The sequence below is a fragment of the Agelaius phoeniceus genome, chromosome Z, assembly GCF_051311805.1.
Source record: "Agelaius phoeniceus isolate bAgePho1 chromosome Z, bAgePho1.hap1, whole genome shotgun sequence".
Taxonomy (NCBI): Eukaryota; Metazoa; Chordata; class Aves; order Passeriformes; family Icteridae; genus Agelaius; species Agelaius phoeniceus.
Window position 1 is genome coordinate 71163735 of NC_135303.1, and position 25960 is coordinate 71189694.

A 25960-nucleotide genomic window follows, 5' to 3' on the forward strand; every position below is an offset into this window, starting at 1 on the left:
ATTAAACCACTTTGTCAGAAAGTACAATGAGAGGCCAACAAGGACTGGTAGTGGAGTTTCAAATCCACGCAGACCACAAGTGTTTAAACTCTGGGTTCTTCATGGGTTCTTCAATTCAGAGATTCTGAAGAGGATTAAACTCAGATCTTTATCCAAGACCCATTTATCAACCTTAGGAAAGTTGCACAAATTATTTTCAGGTTGAATATATGACCTTTGATTCAAGAAAAGATCCAGATCTTCTTTTTTGTTTATAAGATCATCCACTCTTTGACTGTGTACATCTTTTTTACAAGTAAACAATGCAAAATGAGTAGCCAGTGTCAGCATTCTTCCTAAACTTGGTTACTTTTCTGAAGCTTAAATAATTTTTAAAGCATAAAGATTAAGACTTTCAAATTCATAATGCTCAGATGTTTGCTAGATTAAGAATGAATCTTAAATTGGAAAGGGATGAAATGAAGTTTTATTTAGAGTTCAAAATACTTGCATTTTTGAAAGTTACTCAAGTAACCACATAAAGAATTCTCTATTTTCCAATTCAAAACAACTTAACAGTATACAACTCTTTGCAGATGCCAATCTAAATGTGTCAGCCAGATGTTTTTTTTTCCCTAACACAGTTCAATTCAAATGTTTTATGAAGGACCACCCATGGAAAATAATTATACAATTAAAAAAATAGAAATTAGGTCTACTGTAGCTGAGAAAAGAATGAATCTTTGAATTTTAAAACATAACAAGAGGAAACAGAGAGCGAATTGAATACCTGTGTGAGACAATGATGTGTCACAGTCACTTCCTAGTAAATGAAATATATGTTAGAATATCAGCAAGACATTAAAATGCAGATTGCAGGACATAGAGAAAAAAGAACACATAAAAGCTCTGCTTACCTCTGAAACTAAAATTAGAATTTTTTTAATCTTTTGTAACTTCAGCCAAGAAGCTGAAATTGCTGGGAGTCAAGGACATTAATTATTGAGCTTTTACAATTTAGGTGATTTTTTTTTGTCTTTTCCATGAAACTAGCTATCAGCATAAAAATCCCAGTTAAAAATATCATTAACAGAAGTTTCCACTTCTGTGGGTAAGACACCTTTCCTCATGTAATACAAGTGCTGAATGCTGAAGGACAGACAGGAATGTCAGCCAGAAATTCCCCCACCCCCAAGTCCAGTCCCTTGTTATTGCAACAACCACATCTTGTAATGCCTACTGTAAATGAAAATGTTATATGTGATATTGACTGAGAACAGTTAGCTTTCTAATCTTACAGGACTGCATTCAGGACACTAAATAAATATGTACTATGAAAAAAGAGAGGATAACATAAATACTTTGGATCTATTTGCCTTACTTACTGGGGAATGGCTGTCAATGTCTCCATTTGCATTTGATTGCACAAATAAATTGTACCAAAACATTCTGGATGAATAAGAACTAATGGAACTTCTGCTCTTTGAATGATTTATCTCAAAAAGACATTTGAAGGACAACATGTATCATTATGACATATACAAAAATAGTAAATCCAAAGGTCACAAAAGGTAATTTAACACTTCACTCTTTTGGAATCCCATACTTGAAACCATGTTACTAACTGTATGCTACAATTAGAATATGGAACTTGCAGTTGCACTAAACAGGTCAGTTATAAACTAAAATAAATCATTGTATCAGTATAAAATAAACTGACTGCAACTGCTAGAAAAGGGAACTTTAATAAAGGTTTTTTGGAGCTACTGAAGGAAGATCCAAGCTTTGTCAACATGGTACAATAGCTTATAAAAAGGTTTTGTTACTTACATTTTCCCTCCCTCCTTGATGTGGTCAGCAAATAAGAGAACCTAAGCCTCAGTTATCACAAAGAATCTTCAAAAGATTGAAATTGAAATGCTGTTGTACTCTGAAGCCAAGATTGTCATGGTTCAATTGGATATCTAATTTACAGGACAACATGGTCTGTAAATTATGAGCTTATGAGCTCTTTAGGAAAGGAAAGAAACACATCAAACAAAGGCTCAATCTCCTTCAGACAAATGAGACTAACATGGGAATTCACTAATTCATTCCTTAATTCATGAGGTTTTTTAATTCACAAGTTGTCTAAGTCATAAGTTAAAAGATACAAGCAAAATACTCGCGGAGCTGCTGCTGAGAGTGCTCATCCTTTCTCCTCCACCACAGTACAGGCCTCCCATGTATCCCATCAGGAAGCATGAAAACCTCAGCAGATTGGCTGATGCTGGATATGCTTCAGAGGTGTTTTTGGGCAAGCTGTCATGTTTGTGACTTCCAGCTTTGACATTCGGTCTACGTGATTCCCATAAGTTAGTGGATTCTGAAGGAACTGACATCAGTAGGAAGAATTATGTCTGTAGCAGACAAGTAATGTCTTCATAATGACCTGAGCCCCTCCTGTAGGCTTCCTACGTGTTGCTCTCTCGGATCTCACAGCACTGGTCCCAACAACATCAGGTCTTTCTGTGAGCTGTGTGTTAGCTAAAACCTGAGCAGGAACTGAGTGAAGAGCCACATGACAGAAAGAAAAGCCTAAATATGTTTCATGAAATGGAAGGAGATATGATCAGGTACCAGTTTGGAAACTGCTTCCACAGAACGTATAAAGTTTTTAATTTAATATTTTAAATATATTAGTTCATATGAAAGTTGCTAACTGTAGTATAGTAAGAGCTTTTTTCACAATAGGTAAGTTTTACCAATGAAAATATAAATTACCTGGAGGCAGGTAACAATCAGGTGATTCTCCCAGTGTCTAGATAAGCTGTAGAAATGCATGTCTGTGTGAATACCAACAGCTTAGAAAGTATTTGTAAGGCTGGGCACTATGCCCAAGGGTCCCAGTGGAAAGGTTGGTGCAACCTAATGGGAGAGAAACTAGTCTTTGAGGCACTGAACAACTGTTTAGAAGGTGAGGAACAATCTGAAGAGCTTGCCTAGTCATATCCTGCTGCAACCATTTGCTTTTAGCCACTGATGGATGAATGGAGAAGGAAATTGAAACTGTCTGAAACAGGATTCCGTAGGAATGTATCCAATTAAACCACAGAGAAAATATATTGTCTATTATATGAGAATTACTTTTTCTGAATCTACATTTCTCTTTGTCTTCAAGGCTGAAGATAGTGAATGAAACAGAATAGGAAAAAATACTGATATAAAGGAGTAGAAGTGACAAAGGAGCGAGAGAAACATAAAGCTCTTTGGGAGAAAGATAAAAAGCTGAACAGGTTTCTGGAGAACTTTATCTTCACTTCCACTCATAGAAAAAACATCAAAGGTAGAAAAGACAAGCACTCAAGATTAGATTTAAGACAGTGTAGTGGTGAATCAGCTGTATTAGAAAGCATATGTGTTTTCAGTTTTCTTGTTTCATCTTTTTTTCAAACTTTATTATTATTTTATTTTAATGCACAGATTTTGTCAAGCCTTTCTCTTCATTAATCTATTTGCTAACAATTAGCATAAGTCTCCCAAGAGAAAACTGGAAAGTTTTGCAAAATTTTAGTGCAATTTATATTAGTTGGTCCTGGAGCCAGAAAAAAGGCAATTAGATTCCTGCTTTCTGGAGATGATGACAGATTGAGCTCTGCATCCTGAGAACTTAGCCAAGGACACTGAGAAACAGTACCAGAACTCAGGGTCTGAAACACTAATAGAGAGCTGGCAGGTTATCTTGCATCAATTTGATGACTAACTGAGAAATGTTGCTTGGCTTGGTTTCTTCATGGCTCAGAGCCTACTTCAGGATGAAAAGAGACTCCACTGTGGTAATAAAGACAGGGTACTTACCAGGCAGATAATAAAAGTAAGGTTTTGTTCATCAGAGAATCATTGAGCAATTCTTGCAGAGAGGGGCCTTTGGAGGTCACTGGTTGCTCCTCACCACCTCTGCCAAACCAGGTCAACTTAAATTTGATCCAGCTTCAGGGATAGAATTGTTCAGAATCTTCTCCAACCAAAGACTGAAGATCCCCAGGATTAGGGTTGCCACATTTCCCATACTTAATTAAACTCAGGGTGTGATTTTTTTTTTCCCTTTCCTTATATTGTATTGGAACACCACATGTTCCCTCTGTGCTTTTCATCTTTGTGCACATCTAGAAGAGTCCTGCTTCCTCTTCTCTATGCTCTCACATTAGGTAGCTGAAGGTAGCAACTTCCCTTTTTCTCACCACCATAAACTAACCCATTCCTTTATCCCTTCCCATGATCATATTCATAGTTCTCCACTGAACTAACTCCAACTGGCCAATACTTTTCCTGTATAGGGAAGCTCAAAATGTGATGCTGTGCTCTAGCACTGATAGAAGAGAATTAGACAACCCCTAGCTGCTGGCTATATTCTCTTATATGGAACAACAATGAGTTACTTTTCTTCACCTAGAGAGAAAAGGGCAACTCTTGTCCTAATTATTGTCCAGAAGAATGCCTAGATGTTTTCCCCATGAAAATGCTTTCCATCTGGTCATGGCTGAGCATGAACTCCTGAATGCAGCTGGTCCAGCCCAACTGGAGGACTCTGCAACTCTTGAAATTCATGAAATGTTTATTCACCCATTTTTTCAGCCTGTCAGGATCCTTCTGCCTGACAGCCCTGCACTCCAGTTGATCATCACTCTCTACTCTGGTTTGATACATTAGAAGGAACAAGAAACAGAGATTTTGTTGTATTTATGAGGTTTTCTTTTTTTACTCTTCCCTTTTCTGGATGGAAGTACATGTGAAAGGCAAAAAATTTTATGCTAATACAGATTTATAATAACTTTCAGTAGAATTTGTCTTCTGGACAAACATGAAACCAGTATTCAGTATACTCCACAAGACTGATTAATTTTGGATGTCCCTGCTGCCATGATTCCTTACAAGGAATTCAATTCCTTTCAATTTCTTTCAAGGAAGGAGGCAATGTTTATCTTCTACACTAGAAGTACATTCCAGACAAAGAATATTAAAAAAAACCCCTAACATTTCACATATAATTGTTGGGAATGAGAGAGTGGGAAAAGACTGAAATAAGATTCCCAACAGATCAAGAATAAGAAATACTGAATTATTCAAAGAATAAGTTCACAGTTAGCAACAGCTCATTAAAGAGAGTACAAAATATGTCACTAGGACTCTGAGTCCATAAACCAGACTCTGCTACAGAGGTTTTTTGCAGGGTGCAAAATGCACTATGCCCAAGGACCCCAAACCCCAGTTGCTGCTGGATCACAGGCGGGGTCCTCATCAGGGTAGAACACAGGCACTGAACGTTTGTGATAATGCTGAAGCCGTGAGAGCAGTTTTTCCACTACGTGAGGGTATTTTTCAGACACGTCATTTTTCTCTTCAGGGTCATGAACAATATCAAACAGCCAAAGTCTCTTTGTGGATGGATCAGACGACTGAATCTGTGACTCATTGTACAAGGACGGTGGAGGGAACCAATGACTGCAGCCTACAGGAACAGGAACAGACCAAGGGTCACTTCTGAGGTACAGAGCAGCAGTGTGGAGACACAGTTTTGCTACAATTGATTAATTCACTAGGTCTCTTGACAAGCCACTGTGTAGTGACAGTTGCTGCAGACCTTAACTCTAGTTCTGCACCAGAGTCTCTCTAGTGCAGGGCTACCTAAATAGGAGTCTCATTTATGCAAAAAAACCACTGCACCATTGAGATCCAAAATTCCATGTAACTTTATTTCATATCAATTAATTAATTCAGTGGCCCTTCCTCTTGGATGCTATGATCCTTATGGATCCCAATATTCTATAAGTTTTTTTCCCTACAGTTTAAGTAAGTTGCAGACAAAATATTTCGAAAATGAAAAAAATACATAGTTTGCATTTTAGAAGTGCTAAATTGTGCTAAATGCTAAATGTGCTAAATGCTAAATTGTGATAAGTGCTAAATGCTAAATTCTGTCATCTTTGCATGTGATCAAAAACCTAAGAAGTTAGGAGAATTTCTAAACATATGAAACAAAATTAAACTGTTTGTGGTGGGTGGGAGATAGGATACACTGTACAAAAAGGAGGTATTTTGTTACCTGGATATCCAGTTAGTAACTTCCATTTTCCATGTCTTATTGCTGCATGTATGGATGTATTGAAAAGCGAATCATCCCAAGGAGAAGAATTGCTCTGTGCTAAAGATGTCCTCTTATCAATGCCAAGACCTTAATCAAACAATAAACTAAGTTAGGAACATTGCATATTCATGAGGTAATTTTTAGAACTCTGTTGGAAAAGAAAGCAGTATCACCCATTTATTTTTCCCTACTGGATAAAGAATTTGTTATATATATGCCAAGATCTGTGCTATGACTAAATGGATGTATTTAACTCTGAACCTGAACTCCATTTTAAAAATTTACCAGTGGAATGGTAAGTAAAATGTCACAGCTGAGTCCAAATAACTGGATTCATTTTGTACACAGGTATTATATGTGTATCTCATATACCTGTATTAAGAACAATCAAAATTGGAATTGCTAAATTTGGTCATAAAAGTGCCTGTATCTTTTTCCAGGGAGGAATATAGGATTGAAAGATCTCCTGAGGTCAATGTTACTACTGCTAATTCTCTTAGGTCACTTCAGGGAACAAGTCCCAGGTTCTGACCAAAACAGAGAGCTGTCCCTTTGGGCTGAGCTGGCTGTGTTCACAAAAATCAGCAAGCTTCTTCTTTGGCACATCTTCATACTGTCTCTGGAGGAGCTGTGTATGATGTGTTCCCATATTCTGATACTATTGAAAACTGAAATGTCAGCTATGCACACATTCCCTCTCAATAGGGAACCTGAAGCTCCTTATAGGAGGGAGCTCAGTAAAAATAATTAAAATGCATTGTCAAGGGATGATTAGGAGACCACTTTGCTATTGAAACCAACGGGAGGAAGCAAGTCAGACAGACAGCCCCGGAGCATCCAAACTAACTTCCATGTCAGCCTTCATAAATAAAATAGGCATTCAAGACATAACATCTAGAAGTTTTATATTAACTGTATCAGCTGAAAACAGTTTACCAATGACTACCAGAAGGCAACTTTAATCAGACTAGAAGACACATTAGAAGATGGAGAAAAACCAATGTTAATTTTCTAGCTTCTTTCCGAAAGAGATGGTTTTCAATCAGTTTAGGGAATCTGAAGGACTTAGATGACAGATTTTTGGATGAGAATCCATGAGATGTACAATGATCATGTAAGAACCAATAGGAAGCAGAACTAGGTATTTCTAAAAAGAGTAAATTTTGCAGAACACAGTGGGGCAAATACACATCTAATGGAAAGAAGAACAGAAATTTGGGAAAGGAAATGATAAACAAAATTTCTCCATTTTTTATGAAGGACTTGCAGAGTTTCTACTTTCTTGCTGGACTTTACACTTTGAGTTTATTTTCTTTAATGAACAGATTTGTGCATACCGAAGTTCCCCATCTACATCAGACTTGTGTAATGTTCCCAGATTGTAAGGATATTGGATGAGGAATAAGGATATAAAAGGGGCTACTTTTTGGAGTATGCATACACAGACTGGGGAGGACTCAGCTCATCTTAGATCAAGAAGCACTGAAGCTGATCTAAAGAAGAAAATAAACCTCAAACCCCTATGAAAACAAGGAAAACCTCATAAGTAAGCCCAGCAGAATTTCTTCTGGAAGATAAATCGTCACACAGCCATGTGATCTCCATAGAAAATATGAAACAGTTTAAAGATTAATTCTACTTACTTTTCAACATCATTGTGTTATGTGTTATTCTGTCATTTGCTTTGCTACTCCTCCTCGACTACTCCTCTTTGCCATTTACTTTCTTAAGCATAATGAAAGACATTCAGCAGGTCAAAAAAGAGAATCATGCTTTTTAAGCCTTCTGTCTCAGAACTACAATTTCAAGGCTTGGTCTAAAGATAAAATTATGTGAAGTTGCATTTTTGATTTTAAAGTTTATCATGAAGTATATGCTTCTGCTTGCTGAGCTACATGCAGTATATGTGGAACTACAACATTACACAAGATAAACTATTTAAAACACTTCAAATAAATGGTATGAAAGATTGTATTTTTAGATATACTTTGCAAAATATCCTTAGAATGCCATATATGAGACTCAAAATAAGATTCAAGGAGATAAAATAGTTTTTAAACACTCTGATTTGGTCCAGGTAATAAAACTATACTCCTAAATGAAAAAAATGCTTTTACCAGAGAATGAAGCTCAAGTTATTTGGTGAAATACTGTGAAATACAGCAAACTTTCTTAAAGAAAAATTGATAAATTCCCTCATGTTGAGCTGTTATAAACAGAACTCTGTCAGTCATGTTAATTCACCCACTGCAAGCACTTGTTTTGTGCCAAAGAAATATACTGTCTATTATTCAGGGAAGTGCATTGCTTTCCAGACAGTACAAGTCAAATTTCATCTGATGTATTGGTCATGGAACACAGACTGATGCTTGTTCAAATGCTCTCTACAAGGATACTTACAGGACTGTCAGTTTAGTACATTACATAAGCACCAGACACAGAAGTATTGTAAGTATATAATAAAAATTTTGCTTGATAAGAATTCTTTTCTTCCCATCCTATGACTTGCAGCTTAAACTCAGATATTCCTCCCTCTTTTTCTTTTACAGGGATCCCTTTTCTGATTTCGCAGACTGAAAAAGTCATATTGGTTTTTTTCCTTTTCAAGACAAAATGTTCACTCCCATAGCATCTAAGCAGGTTTTTTTTCCTGCATTTGTTCTATATTGTGGGGGAGGTTTTATTTATTTTTTTCCATTATGGATGACAGGAACAACAGCCCTGTGGACTAATTCTGCAGTCAAAAGACAGATGCCTTTTATTAAGCTCTGTAATCAAGCCAGGCTTCATAGGTCTGCATACTCTCCTTACAGATTTGTATATTAAAACATGTGATGCTTTTGCTTGTGTAGAGGCTAAACATTTTACTTTTTTACCATTGGATCAGTGTATCAGTGGCTAATGAAATAAGCCTTTGTTTTTACCTTGAAAGAAAGTCCCACAGCCTTTCCCATGAATTTTATTATTGTCAAACAGAAGCCACTGTTTCCTGAAGCTCAGCTTTGGAGCCTCACCAGCAGCTATATTTCTTTTTTAAGTAGTCTCTTGGGAAATGATAAAACTTGTATTAGTTAAGAAAGCAGTGACCTTTCATTCAGATATTTATTTTCAAATATTTAATGCTAAAATGGATTTTTCTAATGATTTCAGAGTTTTGGTTAGAGTTCTAGGTCACCAATTAGTATTCAAATAGCTTTTATATCTCTATAGTAAAAGAGAGATAAATGTCTCTCAGAAGACATTGCCCTTGGCAGATGATTTTGGAGTTTATAGCATAGTTCCAGAAATCCTTTGTATTGACAGTCTTAACAATGGTTTCAGGATCAGATTTTTAAAGGAGTTGAGGTGGCCAACTCTCACTACCCACAAAAGTAAATACTTTAGAAGTCTGGCCCTTTGCCCTTTACAGAAACTTCAGCTTAGTTCTTTTACTTTTGTTATCATACATTTTTCATATTAGGATGAAATATACATATTTCAAATTAGGATGAAAAATCCTATGTAATTTTCAACAGGTAATCTGCAACTTCAAGAAACTTAATTTTTTCAAAGGCCAATGTCATTAACTCTGAAAAATCTACACAAGATGCTCAGAAAGCATCAGTCAAGATGTGGGCTACTTTTGTAGAAATAATTGCCATTTTGATAATTTGAATATTCCATAGCATACTCTTCAGGCAGAATGTTGGAAAATTTACTACTGGATAAGTACATAAGTAATATCCTGACTGTTAACCAGAGAATATCCTGGACCTTTTAGGAAAAGTGAAAAATCTTTCAGTGCACTAAGTCTTGCTAATGCACAAATGTAAGTGCAACAAAAGGGAAAGTAATGAAGATGGCAGAGAAAAGCCAACACTCCACATACACAAGAGCATGTGCTCTGAACTAGCTATTGCTATTAGGGAAGTGTTTGCAAAGTTTTAATGAACAAGTATGGTCCAGAGGCTGTCCAGAAAAGCAATCCCAATACTAAAATTGGCAACAAACAGGACACTACGCCGCCACTGAGATCCCTCTTGTGCCTCACATGGTGTACTGTGCAGTTTTGGCTCCCATGTTATGAAACAGACACAGAAAAGCCATGCAAGATACAAAGGCCTGAGACAAGGACAACTAAAGCTATGGAACAACTTGCATGTGAAGAGTGACTAAGTAAATAGGACTCTTTATCCTCAAAAGTGGACAACTGACGAGAGAAAGGACAGAGGTCTAAGAAATTACATGGCCAGGGGAACCTGAGTAAGAACAAGAAGTCTTTCCCAATAAGAGCATTGAATAAATCAAGATGTCATGTATTGAAAATAAATAATAGTATATATTTCCTAATTACAAACCAAACTCAGGTGTGGAATTCCTTTACATGGAATGCTGTGGGTGCCAAAAGTTAATGCAGGTTGAATAATAAAAGGATTCACAAAGTGGAAGAAAAATCCCTCAAGAATTATTACATCCAAAATCACAGCCTAAAGACTAGGAGTAGGCCACGGGGGCCACACAAGAGAGGTGTATTTATGTGCTTGCCCTCATGTACTTTGTGCTACACAACTGCTACTCTCAGGACAATGAACTGGACAGATTTTTGGTGTGGTATTACACAAGATGTGTTACCAAATTACTTTCCATTCAGAAGAGGCAAATAAAAAATTAACAAAAGAAAGTGCTATATCGAAGTACATTCATACAACTTTTATTATATTAATCCCTGTATGCAGGGATTAATATAATGAAAGTTGTATGAATGCACATACAACTGACCTCATTTAGTATCCCATGTGTACTCCTGTTTTAAAACATCATTTATGTTAGGAGGATAGCTCTTCCAGAAAAAAAAACTATCTTCCTACATATTTTTGCATACACTTACAGCAGCCTTCTGCTTAGTTCATTAGTTCATCTATCAAACTGGGCATTGATTTCTGGAGATGGAAAATAGGAAGCAAAATGTTTTCACATTTCTACCCTTCTGATCAACGTATGCTTGAGAATCAATCATCTGTTTCTTGGCTCATACAATCCTAGTTACCTACCAGAAACTTATCTAAAATTAAAAAATTTGAATTTATCTGACTACCATGAAAATCACAATTTATTTTGAAAATCCATTTATTTTCTGTACAACCCAAAACCTTTTAAATTCTTCTTCTACTGCTGCAAACCAAAACAACTTCATCATCCTGTCATGCCTGCAATGCTACATGGTAATAGAAGAAAAGAAGGGTTGATCCAGTTTTACTGCATTTTACAGCTTTAGATGCGTATCAGAAGCTCTCATCTTCCTCTGTGGAGACTATAAACCTACTTTGTTTATCTGTTTAAGTCTTTAGATGTTTTCAACAGTTTCACTGATAATCTCTTAAATATTTAATATTCAACCAAGAGCAAATAATAGAAAAAAGTTTTCCTAATGCAACCAAAATTAAAATTAGCATAGGCAACAGCAAAAAGCCACTGCAACATGGTAGGAAGGCTGGAAAATTCAGATCTGTAAGCTTCTTTGCAAATATTTCCTATGATTCACTTCAATCCTTTGCTTTTTACTTTGCTAAGCAAATAGTCCAAGTACCACATAACTGTTACTTGTAAAAACGGTTGAGGATAGTCCACACCCACATTGTGCAAATTCACAAGTTAAAGAAAATAAAAGGTACAATCTGACCTGCTTTTTAAAGAAAGGCTTGCTCTTTAGGTTAATCTAAAACACAAATTTTTGGTAACATTTTATTAAATATAATTAGTTTCATAAGAGTATACTCATTTAAACATTGATATTTAATTTTTAACTGTCAGAAGGAAGAAGATAAACTAAATAAAGTGTAAATCTTCAGTCGTGATTTAAAAGAAGGACTATACATATTCTATATCAATATTAATGGTATTTTGCAGTTCTAATAAACATAGATCAATTACTCTTCTCATTCCTCTAGCTTTCCTTCTTTCATCCACTGAGACCAGCTCAAGCAATTGGTAGAAACTTAAAAAGTATGGCAACATAAATAGACAGTACATCTAAAAATAAAATATACTCCCTTCAGTGTATGATTAAGATGATGAAAATGACTGATGTTGAGAACAAGTTTTCTTGGCTGGTAAGAGATCAAAGAGTACCAGTTCTCTCTAACATGCCACTTAGCAAGGTCTTGACCACAAAACTTAAAGTGCCCAAAATGCTTGAAGCATGCTGTATTTCTGTACACTGTGGTCTACAATACAAGCATGTTGGGAGGCAGTGTTGGGTACTGAGGAACAATTTTGGAGAAAGACAAAGGAACGTTAATTTATTATCTATTTGTGAGCCAGAGCCCTGGCCAAAGAGTAATCTGAACAGCTAAGTGAATATCAGAGTGGCCATACCTACAATTTTCCAATATCCTACACAGTAACAAAAACATTCTTTTATAAGCAGCTTCATATAATCAGTGTCCTTTAAGGAAAACAGAAGCAAATGAAGCTTCTACCATTATTTCTTCATCTGCAAAACAAGGATGTTAGAAGTTATCTACCTTTCTCAGTATGTTTCCCAAAGGAAAAATGAAAAATATCAGCATTGTCTGTAGTTAAACTTCTACTTCTGATAATATAATGTAGCAGCAGTATGACAAGGAAAATAACCACAAAAATCTCCAAGATTAATTGCAACCTGCATGACAGAAAAGACTGAAAAGTCTGTATTAAGAAAAGCCACCAAACCCAGGGTGAATTAAGATTTTAGGTGGCTCACACTCTTTGCAGTCCAAATAAAAAATACATCTGAACAAATAGTAAACAGGTGCTACTGCTTAGCAGGTGTAAATCACATTAAAGAGCATTCAGCCCAAGTAGAAATATCACCATAATTTCCAGTGAAACAAGTGTATGGACATATTATGCTGGATGTCTCAATAATTTGCAACCTTGCAGTTTGTAGTGTCTACTGCACAAAGAAATTCCCTAGATATTTCCTTATTACTAAATTTTTTCTCTGTAGTTCTCAAGACATTTATTTCAGTACAAAATTTTGTCTGGCTATGCAACATTCCCTAGAACATTTTTGGTTACTCCACTCCAGTACTTGAATAACAGATAACAGGATCCACATAGAGCAAAAGTTTACTTCTCATACCACATGAAAATGTAGGTCAAGAAACTAAGCAACAAGAGAAAAAGACAGAAAGATTCTCACGTGGATAGAAAAGCACCTAAAAAATCAGGAAACAAAACCAGTTTCAATTTCACACTGGAGAGGCCACTACTGGTTTCCTAAAGGAATTTGTGCTGGGACCTGTACCATTGAACATATTCCAAATGACCTGGAAAAGCAAATGAACAGTGAGACAACAGTCTGTGAATGATGACAAGTTACCCAAAGCTGGCTGCAAAGGATGACAGAAGGCCTCTATGAGGCTGGTAGTAGGCATTAATATAGTTAGTGATTTTTTAACATAGATGCAAGTAAAATGATGCATGTGTGAAAAAATAATCTGAAATTCATATAAACATATAAAATGATGGCCTTTGTGACTCTCATAACCAAGAGTGAAACCCTGGAATCACAACAGATTGAGCTGACACTTTTTTAGAATTATGTCAGTGTTGTATAAAAAGAGAACTGAGTGAAAGGAATTATTAGAAAAGGACTTGTTAACAAAGCAAAAAGCCCCATGCAACTGGAAAATTGTCGTTTTGGTCTTCTCATCTCAGAAACAAGACTGAGAAAGTTGAGAAACCAGTTGCAAGGTTAGGTGGTATGCAATCCCTTGTGAGTAAAACACCTCTGGTAGATGTACATTCTACTTAATTAAATTTGCATTTTCTAAGGAACTCCAAGGACCAGGTTGCTTCTGCTCCCTTCCATTCTGTATAACATTGGCCAAATGCAATCATATAATCAAAACTTTATGGTTTTAAATGACAGGGGATATATCATTTAAACATGCACGCCAAATACTTTGAGTACTTTGAACTTACTACACAGTAAGGAGTAAGTTACCTCATGCAGTATCCTGTGTGAAATCCCATGACCTAGGTAGTTTTTAGTATTTTTCAGGATAACTTCAGCCTCTACCTGGCCTAACTAGAGATCACCTACAATACAGAGTGGCACTACTGCACAGTGTGTAGCCACAGTGAGGAAAACTCAAACATGCTGAAACTCTGAATGAGACATAAATTCTTTACTTAGGAAATTCATTGTCTGCTTTGGCTGGAAATGGCCATGCTCCAATGGGACAACATTACATTTTCTGAACAAAATGGATTGGTGTTTTTATTTTTGAACCACACCAGAGATGTTTCACAGAAAATCTCCATGTTATTCTACCACTTCTTAAAATCTTTTAATCACATCTCAGCTATCAGAACAGCTAGGACAACTCTCTGAGCTGCCAGTCCCTTGACATCCTTAACTCCAGGTTATAAAGGTGACAAAAGAGATTGCATTTTATCAGTGAGCACAATGGTCACTCAGACAGCAATGCAACGAAGCCCTGCTTGTGTTCAGAGACTCTTGGGGGGTCACTGCAAGTGCTCATGTTGTCAGACTTATCTCAGCTAACAGAGGCTGAAGGAACACACACAGAGCTACGCGTGTGACAAGAAGCTCCCATCATGGGTTCCTGTCAGACACAGCCCCAGAGCAAGGGACACAGCCTTTACAAGACTGCACCACACAGCAGACAGCAAGAAACTACTGAACTACAGAAACTAACTAGTGCTTGCTGTCAGGCGGCTTTGGGGAGTGAAGTGACACTTATGCATATGTTCAAAAAAAAGATATTGTAAATAATTTAAAATAATTCAATCTTGTGCGTACTGGCTATCAACTCACTGAAGACTCTCAATCTTAACAGACAAAAGGTAGTGTCACCTGGCAATGGTAAGTCTCAAGGCAATAAATTAGATGTTCAAATTCTGCTGAGATTAAACTCTAAGACATTAAAAAATTTTCCTTATTTTGTAAAAAGGTTTTTATTAGAGAGAAGTGAACAACTCCATATATGTTGCCGAGTAGAACTCTGCTTAATAGTTGAACCAAACCATGCAGACTGCTTCCACTAGGACTTAAAACCAACAAGCAGTAACGAGTATTATTTCCATAGTAAGGTAATGTATATGCCTCCCTGCCTCTTGTGATCTGATTAGTAGGCTATAAAAACCACAGAGGAGATCCCCAGACAGAAGTCTGGGACTAGCAAACCAAAACCCACTTACATATGAAACCCAAGCAGAAAGAGACTATTTTCTAGCATTTTCGTTATCATCTTTAAAATCAACATACTATTTTAATAATCCAGTGAATTCCTATTGTATCCACCATCTTGTATGTATTGCCAGAAAAATGGTAATTGAATCATTCTCCTACCTCTTCCATTAAAATAAAAGCTTCTGTTCTTAGCTAAGTTATCTGATGCTATTATCAAGATTTAAAATTTTTATTTACATGTTCCCCAGTGAAGAGAAAAAAGAAAACCCAAGAAATTAAAAATACCACACATGATTACTTTCCTAACAGACAGTGCAAAATCCTTATAATCATCTTGCCCCACTTTTGTGCTATAATGGCAGAAGTGTAGGTAAAAAAAAATCAAGAACTTTCTTAAATATTATCAAATTCCACATAAAAATTACCCTCATGACAGCAGTCTTCAGCCTCTTAGAAATCTCACCACATGCATACACTCAAATCCTGCGTGATTGGCAGGCTTCCCATGCCTTACTAATGCTCAACTGTGGAACAGTGGGAAGTCAGTTAGAGCTTCAAAAAAATCTACCCTGAAACAAATGGGAACCTTTCCATTAATTCTGCTGGGCTCTGGTTCAGACTGGTTAAGCATCAGCAGTAACAAACAAGGAATTTACACCCTACCAACTCCTCTTAATCAAATAAATGAAGCTAAATTCCCCTTCATCCATACAGTTCAGTAGACACAAAATATTTTCCACAAAACAGTCATATGAAAGGCTTTTTGTTGTAATTTTTTTTTTGTTGTAAATTTGCATTTGCAACAAACACTTCTGGCAACAACACATAAGCTTTAATCAACTCCTCAAATAAAAGTGATTCTGAAATCAAAACAAAAGTGCCAATACATGATTTACCAATTCTCAAAAGAGTTTAAGAAAATAGGAACACACAACGCCATGAATTATACCAAAAACTGAGCCTTATGGATAAGAGATGAAAATTAATTCCAGACTAATTTTCCTTGCTCCAAAACCCATGTCACCATGCACTGAAGTTCTAGAAATCAAAATAGTTTTTACTTAAACATATTTCCCTGCAGCACTGAAACAGCAGAATGAAGGCAGACTTCAGGTAACAGGTAACCAAACACTTGGTCCTTTACATGAACATGAAGCCACACATGGGAACACAAAGTCAAGAAATTAACTATAACTTTATTGCAGTAAAACTCCGGAAGCCACCCAGTAACTCTTCTTTGTGGTTAGCACTGCTTTTCACAACTACATCTTCTGAACTTTCCTCCAACAGCATTTTTCCAACTGTCCCATAGTTTTCTCCCTGAGGAAATTCCCAGACCACACCAAGAGCACTAACCAACTGAGTTTATTCCCTTTGTTACAAACAATTCTGAACAGTGACCTCCCATCTTCCAGGAGAGATTTCTCCCCAGCTCTGTGGAAGTCTGTACTTTACGTTTCACATCATGTAATTAATACAAATATTATTACTGACAACACAGAAAATAAGTGATGGCATGTCCAGATGGGTTTGGGTTATTTTGATTTCCATTAACACCAAATTTGTACATAAAACTTTCAATTTATATAAGAAAGTAAGGAAAGTTAGTGGGTACACCATTTGTAATGAATTCTCAACATTCTACTATCCTGTAAATCTTACTTCAATGATATACGTGTTCTTGAAGCGTTCAAGAAGCAAAATATTCTGTAAGCACAGTGTGGTTTTCATTTGCAAGTGATCTGGCCTACAGTTTGACTTGCAGACAGTCTACAAATACTTTAAATCCCAGGTCTCTACATTACACCATAAAAACCAGAATGGTACACCAAAAAAAAAAAAAAAAAAAAAAAAAAAAAAAAAAAAAAAAAAAAAAAAAAAAAAAAATCCAGATTTCCTTTGGTATTTCCCAGTTTTTAAGTACTTGGATACCTGGATCTGGGGAAGAGAGAGAAGGTTGCAGGAGAGTTGAATGAAGGAACAAAAGAACAGAGAAATATCTTTCAGAATACACCATTTCTAGTGAAGGCCACTTCAGCAATTAAAAAATGGTACCATCTACATTGTTCATCTGCACACAGGATAAAAGTAGTCTATAAATTGTGCCTGAAATGCCAATGGCTTTCCATTCTGTTTTAATTTCTTTGCTTTATGTTTTCAATTAAGCACCAACATGCTTTACACGAACATGAGATTTTTTTTTCCCCTTCTGAATTTCAGGAAATAATATATTGAACATGATTGAAGTTTTTTATTACAGATTCGAGACCACAGGTTACAATATCAATAGAAGTGTAAGAACTACATTTTTCATTTCCACTTATGAATAATGAATCAAGTCTCTTACATAGCCTGAAAATCTGGACTGTCTCTAATGTAGTAATATAATTTATTACTAAATTCCCTAAAATCTTAAACCACTCAGATGAATCAACTTCTCACCTACAAGATAAGACTATATTTTCAAAGAAAATTTTATCAAGAAATAAAAAAGCTAAAAGACAAAGGTTACAGTTAATATTTTTACAGTTGGAAGATAAACTTGGACTTCATATATCTTTTATTTATAAACATAAGGTTTTTTAAAATGCCACATTTGTTTGTTAACAGCATGAAAGCACATGGCTGTTCTCCAAAAATTTATAACTCTTCATTTTAACTTTCTCTCCCCTATAGCTACAGAAGCAGAAAAAGTCTTTAACACAAATAGAAAAGAATTTCCCAAGCAAAATTTTACCTTGACCATAAACAGAAAACTTTGCACTGTGTTTCACTATAAATTTGGTGGTGCTATCCTGCTAGTTTAGTTTTAGCATTTTATACAAAGGAAACTTCATGACAAGAATTACCTTTTCTAGACTTGATTCTATGGAGCAGCCTGTCACTTAGTTTTCATCAAGAAATGCACAAGACAAAGCAAACTCCTTCTGGAGTTTTAAGAATTTCTCCCTATTTCTTTGGCAAAGAGCATACTGTTATCTTAGCATGAATACAATTCATATTCTTCCAGCAACTGATTCAGTTCGTGAATTTGGCTCCCCTCCAGCAGACAGCTCAGTCAACTGAAGCATAATCAGCTCTGGCTAAAAATGCCAGTCTCACTATGATCCGTTTGATACCCTCCAAATTATCATAAGGCCTTTATTGATAACTGCTGAACTTCAGCAAATCTCAGTCAATGAACTCGAAAATGAAATTAGAGTGACTTTTCACAAAAATGCAGCAATTCTTTTTAATTTTGTTGGATAATGTTACAAATGTATAGACTGTTCTTTCTTAGGATATATTCTTTCATAGGATATATGATTTGAACAACTTCATTGTATTGTCTCTGAATTACCTCTTACTTACATAAGTAAAATCTTGGGAAGAGATGGAGAAACAGGCAGGAAAAAAATGTTATGGATATTTATCTTAACATTCAATAAAGCCAAAATTTGGAACTTACTGTATTTTCAAAAAATACACATAAAAATACACATTTAGACTCTTCATAAACATAGTGGAAAAGTTAAATATCAAAGCCCCAGCAGGTCACTTAGACTGTTTTAAAGAAAGTATATTTGAGTATCTTGTTTGGGAACAGACTGTTTTTGTTTAGACACTGATTGTTGTACATTAACAAACCTTTAATTATTATATTCATTAGTTCTTCTTAGACTTTTGCCTTCTTATGAAGCACCAAAGACAAAAAATCTCATGGAAATCAAAGCTCAAAATTACAAGGTAGCTTTGAATAGCACTGTTAAATTAAGTAACATTTTCCCTCTTCACAATATAAAACAAACACTTATCAATGGGAGAGCGGAACAAGTCCTTCACAGCTATTTCTAGGCCTGCTGCAATCAGTGGATTGCTGGCTTAGGTGATTGTCTATACTACAGCAGACAGAAAACTCTCCTCACCAGAAAGAAGGTCTTGCACATATTTTGAAAAGGCTTGAAGTCACTTGAGGCACCTTGTTCCATCTACACTTTTATGTCTTCACCCAGATAAAGTCAATTCATTTTTGCTCTTCTCATTCTTCTAAAGCCAACAATTTTTCCTTCATGTTTGTAGTGAATAAAATACTTATTCTACAGTGTTGTCTGAAAGATAGCTCATAGACAATAGAAAGTGATTTTTCTATTTCAGTTATAGAAATAGAACTTTTATATTGGCTTATCCCATTTATAAGGTGCATTTCTGAAGCTACACAAGTACCTGTAGCTCTGATGCCTTAATTAATGTGAAAGTTCGTGAAAATATGCCAGAAGGGAGAACAATCTTGGTACAGCCACTTTGAAATGCAGATGGCTCTGTGAGCTTACAAAACCTTTGCATGTATGTACTTTGTACTGATTCCTCTTTTTTTGAACCATGATGTGCAGAGCAATTATTTCACCTCAAAAAGGAAACTCTGGAAATGTCAAGGGCTCCGTGACAATGAATTAACAAAGAAATAAAGAGCTTTGCCACTTCACTGAGGAAAGACATTTTGTGACCTTTCACTGCTTTATGGCAATAATGAGTTTTCTACAAAACTCTGAGTCTTTCTCTTATTTTTATAAAATGAAAACATTTGAGGAATAGCCTTGGCCTTAACCTTGGGAGAAAGAAGAGAATACTGATCTTAAGAAGAGGATGAGCCCTGAGACACTGTAACTTCCTGACATCTTGTTGACAAGGAGCAGGAGCTGTGCTGCACACAAACTTATACAGTGAAGCTCATCTATCTTAATTCACTTAGTTAAATGCTATGAAGATCTAGATCTAGTATTATTACTTCTAATGTCAGTTTTATCATAGCAACATTTGATTCCAAAGAAAAGATTTATACTAGAATATCATATTCAGTCTCTTACCTTTCAAAATACATATTGTACTTAATTTCAACAAGAGTAGACATTTCAAGCATTCACCTTCTCTTTTAGAACATATTATTTCTTTTCAAAAATACCACACCATACAAACAATTGTGTTAAATCCAAAATCATCAAGGGCAGCAAAAAATCCCAGTGCACATCAGCTAGGTGAATCACTTATCCAGTTACTACATTCTTAGACAACCACAGAATAAAAAAAGGAAGTTATTCTAAATAAAAACAAACTTAATATTATAGTCTACAATGTTAAACATCACAAAACGAGACAGAAAAAGGAAACGCTAAACTTTCACTTCCAATGGGAAAATAAGGGAAACAAAAATCAAAATCTTACTTTTTCTAGGAAACAAATTTTTACTAATTGTACGGAACTTACGAATTATTGAAGATATATCCTGTTGTGATGGCCTTATATGTGAAACACCCAAACTCCATCCGCATCACTGTAAGAATGCTGTGTTGAAGGTAAAGAGAACTGAACAGCTACTCTAACAACCTGTGCTCTCTTAAAATTTTTCAGATTTATGGCTCAGAGATATTTAATTTGAAAAATGTAAGCTACCATTTATGTCAAGACTTGCATAAAAACATAAAATGCTAGCATTATGTTCAAATAATTATAGAATACAATCAAGCATAAAAAAGCAGTTTAGAGGGATTTCTGGATTCCTGTCATGATACTTGCATGACACACCTAATCAAGTGACCTAACATTTCAAAATTCTAAAAAAGATTATCTACATCCTAGAGGAAACATGGGGATTAGTGTTTATGAGGCTCACCAAACATGCAATCCTCTAGTACTAAATACTGCAAGGATTGATGGTTCATGCTGAGATGCAGATGGGCTAAGAGCCAAGGCAATGCACAACTACAGCCAAAACCTCCTGACAGCAAGAGCTACACCCCAAAAACTCACATAGCTGACAGCTAAAGGAAAAACACCACTTATCTCTGATGTGAATGGCAGCAGAGGTAGCTGGAACAGCAGCCTCCCATTAAGGAGTGGAGCTGAGCTCTGCCCAAATTGCCAGGTTAGCATAACACACACTGCATGGAGTGGCTGAGGGATCCAGGGTCCTATGTTGGCAATTCCTGCCTTACAAACTTCCAGGGGGTCATTGCAATTTATGATTTTCTTGAAATGGGAAGATGACAGAGTCAGAGTCCAGAGTCCAGCATGCACATGTACAATTTTGCAGAAAAGTGGTAATTTGGACAAGCAAAGATTTTGACTCGAGAGTAGGTTCTGTGTCTTAAGCCTGTCACAGACATGGAGTGTATTTATCCCATTCAACACCCACCCAGCACACTCATCCATGCATCTTCTGCTGCTACTGATTAACTCCATTATGACAATCTTTTTTCCCACTTTATTTTTCTTTTTTTTCCCCTTTTTGTTAAATAATTCTAAACAAGCTAGATCATCAGTAATAGAACTGGAGCAAAAGTAATTTCTTCCTACAAACAATCAGGAATCATCTTTTACCTGGGCAAAAGAAGTAATAAATAGAGGACATAGAGGACCCTGGAGTGTCTACTCCTTAATTAAGATGAATCATTTTGGTATATGTATGGATATAATATATAATGCTACAGGCATTTTTAATGCAATTTTAATATCCACAAATGACACATCAGTCCCAGAAGAGAAAAGATTTCTCTATTGTAATATATTATATGTTCATTCTGCATATAGCAGATCTAGCTCTTTATAAGCAATCATTTATTTTGGCAATTATTAGTGCAATATATGAGGTAATGCCTTCTTTCAAATGTCAAGGAGAGCAATGTAAAAACTGATTAATTTTGCTCTAGGCAAATAAAGGCTTGGAGGAAAATCACAAAATGTTTTTACAAGTTCTTTGTTTTGGATGTCTCCCTCTGAATAGACATATCTTCTAAATAAATTTACTACAATTAGTAATCCACACTGTTATTATGCCTTTGAAGTTTTAGTTTATGGTTAAGTCTGGAGTTTTAAATGAAGGTAAAAGTTTTTTCAGCCTAATCCAGTGCCACCCAAAACATATTTATTTTGAATACATCTTTCTAATTTAAATAAATTCAAGTTCTTTTTGAAGAGAAAGTGATGCTACACATGTAGTCTACAAGATTTTGTGAAAGTCACCAAATTTATTAATAAATTTAGCAAGTCAGATTAAAGCTAATACAGTGTGTACTGACAGATTCTGATTAACAACTCTGAATTAAAGGGTACATTTCCTTTCAGCATGTCATTTAGTTTTGATTCTCAAAATAAAATTGCCTTCTGTGGGATATGAAGTTTCAATGCTGCTTCAAGACAGGCCATCTAGCAATGACTGTGGTCAAAAATAGGTTTGGTTTAGCAGTTAGGGGAATTGAGACTTAAAACCAGTTGGGTTTTAATTTAGCTGAATCACCAAAACTTGATGAAATGCCATAAGGCTGTTTTAAAGACAGGAGATCTTTCCCAATGGAGGAGCTGATGTCATCGGCACAGTTGCCAAACTATCAAAAACTTGGCAATTTTTTTATTTTTAAGGAAAAATTCACAAAAATGGGACAAAACAATTTTGTTGCTTTTCTCTTCAAATGTATGTAAATCTGGTTTTTTACTTATGCAATTTTTAGGTTAATTTATGTATTTTATTTGTGCTTTCTTAACCTACACATTACAGAGAAAATTATACTTTCAACATAATTTCAGGTTTCTGTTTTTAATTTTCTTACTTTACTACTGAATCCTTAAACCTAACAGAAAATGTGGATGTTCCAGACCCAAATCTGAAAGACAGTAGATTTTTCATAGCAAATTTACATAATAGTGAACTCTCTAGTAAACTACAAGTCTCCACTGAGATCAAGCAATTGAGATGTATGTTCATCACTTCTGAAAACAATCAACAGTGTGATGAAGAAACAATCAGAAAGATGAAAGCAATGGCTTTTAGCAGGGAGGGAGAGAAGCAACCACCTCTGAGGTGAGCTCCATCTGCAGAGCTCACCAGACTGGTTTAGCACAGCGAGGCTCAGCCAGAAGATGTAGTTTCCCATTCCTTCCCCGTGGGGTTCTTGTTCCAAAAGCAGCCAGACAGTACTAGGAGGGTTGCCTCCCCTCTCCCAGCCACACACCCTCCTTGCCCTGCCTTGGGGTGCCGCTGGCATCCATTAGCCCCTCCAATGTGCAGATTCAACCCACATGACAGAGGAAAACCAGGCTAGCAAGTTGGATCAGTTCACACAGGTATCCAAGAAGTGCCAAAATGAATGCAAAAAAAGCACCAAGAGTGTGTGTCTGGGAAAGGGGAGGGGAGAAGGTAAAGCTCATCCCCAGCAGAAACCTGTTGGATCACTTAATCATGTATCATGAAACAGAAACCTCAGGGTTTAATTTCAGAGCCAAAGGAATCAGTCTCACTTGTACCTCAAAACTCCTTCTAGTCCCAGTCTTTGTGCCAAAATGAGCACTTGGCCATCCAGCATACATCCAGAGGGAGGAAAAAAAGGATTATTAAAATCTGAACCAGTATCCTGACCTGGTTCATAGCCCAGCTCTGTGAGTAGTTTTGGTGACCCATGAGAAAGGAAAGCAGTGGTGAGGCACTGTGGGAGGCAGGATATCCTCTGTGGTAGAAGCAGCAGCCTACTAGCTTAAACTCCATGAAATTACTGCCTCTGGCTGAGATTCCCAACGTGGTCAGAACTGATCTCAGCTAGAGAGTCCTGTGGCTAGACCCTCCATCTGCTACCAACCACACACTGATCCCCTGCTCCTCATCACACAGCTACAGGGCAGGTTGATTCAGCTCACTGATGTGGTAAAAACCTTTCCTCCTCTTTTGACTGGCTACCCAAAACAATCTGAAAACTGATCTAGCAGAAAAATCATCTTGTTACCATGTGATTTCTACATCTAACACAAGTGAAGGAGGAAGGATAGAGGAAAGGGAGAGGACAGGCTGGCCATCTTGGCAACAGCTCACCACCAGACAGCCTTTGCAACCCCCAAAGACCACAACCCACCCCTCTTTTCATCCTAGTTTTGGAGATCACACCCTAGTTTTTCATTCCACTGTATGCTCTTACATGAGTACATAGTTGCAGGTCTGCACCACAAACCAAACCAGTTTGTTAAGAGAAAAACTTGCTTTTAACTCCAACCACTCCACTGGCCTGCCAAAAGTCAGAGGGAAGCTACAGGCAAGGTCTGTGGCCAGGGAGACAATTGCCTTTTTTAGCACTAAAGATGAAAAAAAATTAAGTTTAAAACACTGCCCATGTGTGTCAGACCACAGGAAAAGTTTATATTTGAATGAAGGAAGTCTGCCTTCTGAAAAAGATGATCTACTTGAAGGAGTCAGTGAAATAAGATCTAAGCATTTTTTTGTAAAATGGAACTGCAGACAAACTATTTTACAGTGTTTTTCCTCTTGTGCTCTTTACTATTAACAATAGGAGATGTGCAGTACTTGATACAAGACTACTGCAGGGCTACAGTGTTTGCCACTGGACATCAAGTCCTGAAAAAATGTAAGCAGATGGTGATCAGCAGATTCATCAGATCTGCTGGAGTATCCCCAGCTGATGCTCAGAGATCAGAAACCAGCGCTCAGTCTGAGAATTTGTAAAGTTATACACTGTTACCTCACAAGTGGTAAATAAACACACAGCCCAAGGTCAGTGCTAACAGACCACAGCAGCAGAGACATTGCTAGCTCTGCAATCAAGACACCATGTCTTACTACTTTAACTTAACATGCTGTTGAATATTTGGCTGTAACAGTTGACTTGTCACTAAACTAATTACTGTCTTTTGCACTAATTCTTCCCTGAAGGAGTGCTTATTTTGGTGTAAAAAAAAATCTGAACAGAACGAAGCTCAGTTTTCCTGTTTCAGTTAAAAAACCCTATTAATTACATAAGGCATCCCATTTTTCATGCTACTAAATATATTTTTATATATATATATAAAATCATTTTTTTCTGATAGAGACGAAGATAAATGCATCCATTAAATAAAAATATATTATGGTGAAAGAATGTATACATTATAGACAAAACCACTCAAGAGTTCAGAACACTGAACTTGCCCTGAGTGTAGGTAAAATAGTAAGTTAATGCTCCACATTTGCCCAACTACAACAGTACTGTCTTCTTGTCTGATTAACCACAACAACCTGAAAACTCCTTTTTTGGTTACATTTAACAGAATCTTGATATTTAATTGAGAAAGAAAGTATTAGAATAATAGCAATACTTCATCTGACATCAGATGATTTAGGTGATGTGATTTTTCAAAGCAGACTAGGACAAGAGCAAAATATGCATAAACCAGAGTTTAGAAAGAACCCAGCAAAACCTGCAAACATGCATTTTAGCACCATAGACAAAAGAGTACTCCAATGTCAAAACAGTTATGACACAGAAACAATAAACAGTCAAGGAAAGAGCAAGACTCCAGAGTGACACAGTTAATCATCTTGGTGACATCTAAGAGTGCATGGACAGTTTAGGATGCTTAAAAAAAAAAAGGAAACCAACAAAACATGAAGAGAACCATGATTGCTGAAAATCTGAAATCCTTGTATATTCCAAGTTTTGTGTCTCACTAATCTATCCATAATAGAGACACTAGCATAATTTGTCTAGATATTAATTCTAAACTTATTATTCAGTTTCAATAAATGAAAAACAGACAGCAAATAAAAATCAGCTGGCTTACATACATATCCAATTACTCCTAATAACTCAGGCTTAAATAGAACTCAGGCTTATTATATAGAAATTTTAATCTTTATATGACAAAGCATAATTTCACTAGGAGGC

At 36.2% G+C, this 25960-nt stretch overlaps 1 protein-coding gene across 1 annotated transcript in view; it reads right to left on the reverse strand.

Annotated features, from left to right (window-relative positions):
- Positions 1–448: 448 nt before the first annotated feature.
- ARSB (arylsulfatase B) overlaps positions 449–25960 on the reverse strand; it is a 65773-nt gene continuing 40261 nt past the window's right edge. The window contains exons 7-8 of the mRNA XM_054652117.2: positions 6062–6190; positions 449–5467 (exon numbers count right to left, since the gene is read on the reverse strand). Of these exons, the coding sequence (XP_054508092.2) occupies positions 5202–5467; positions 6062–6190 (395 nt within the window). The 3' untranslated portion in view covers positions 449–5201. The remainder of the gene's footprint in view (positions 5468–6061; positions 6191–25960) is intronic.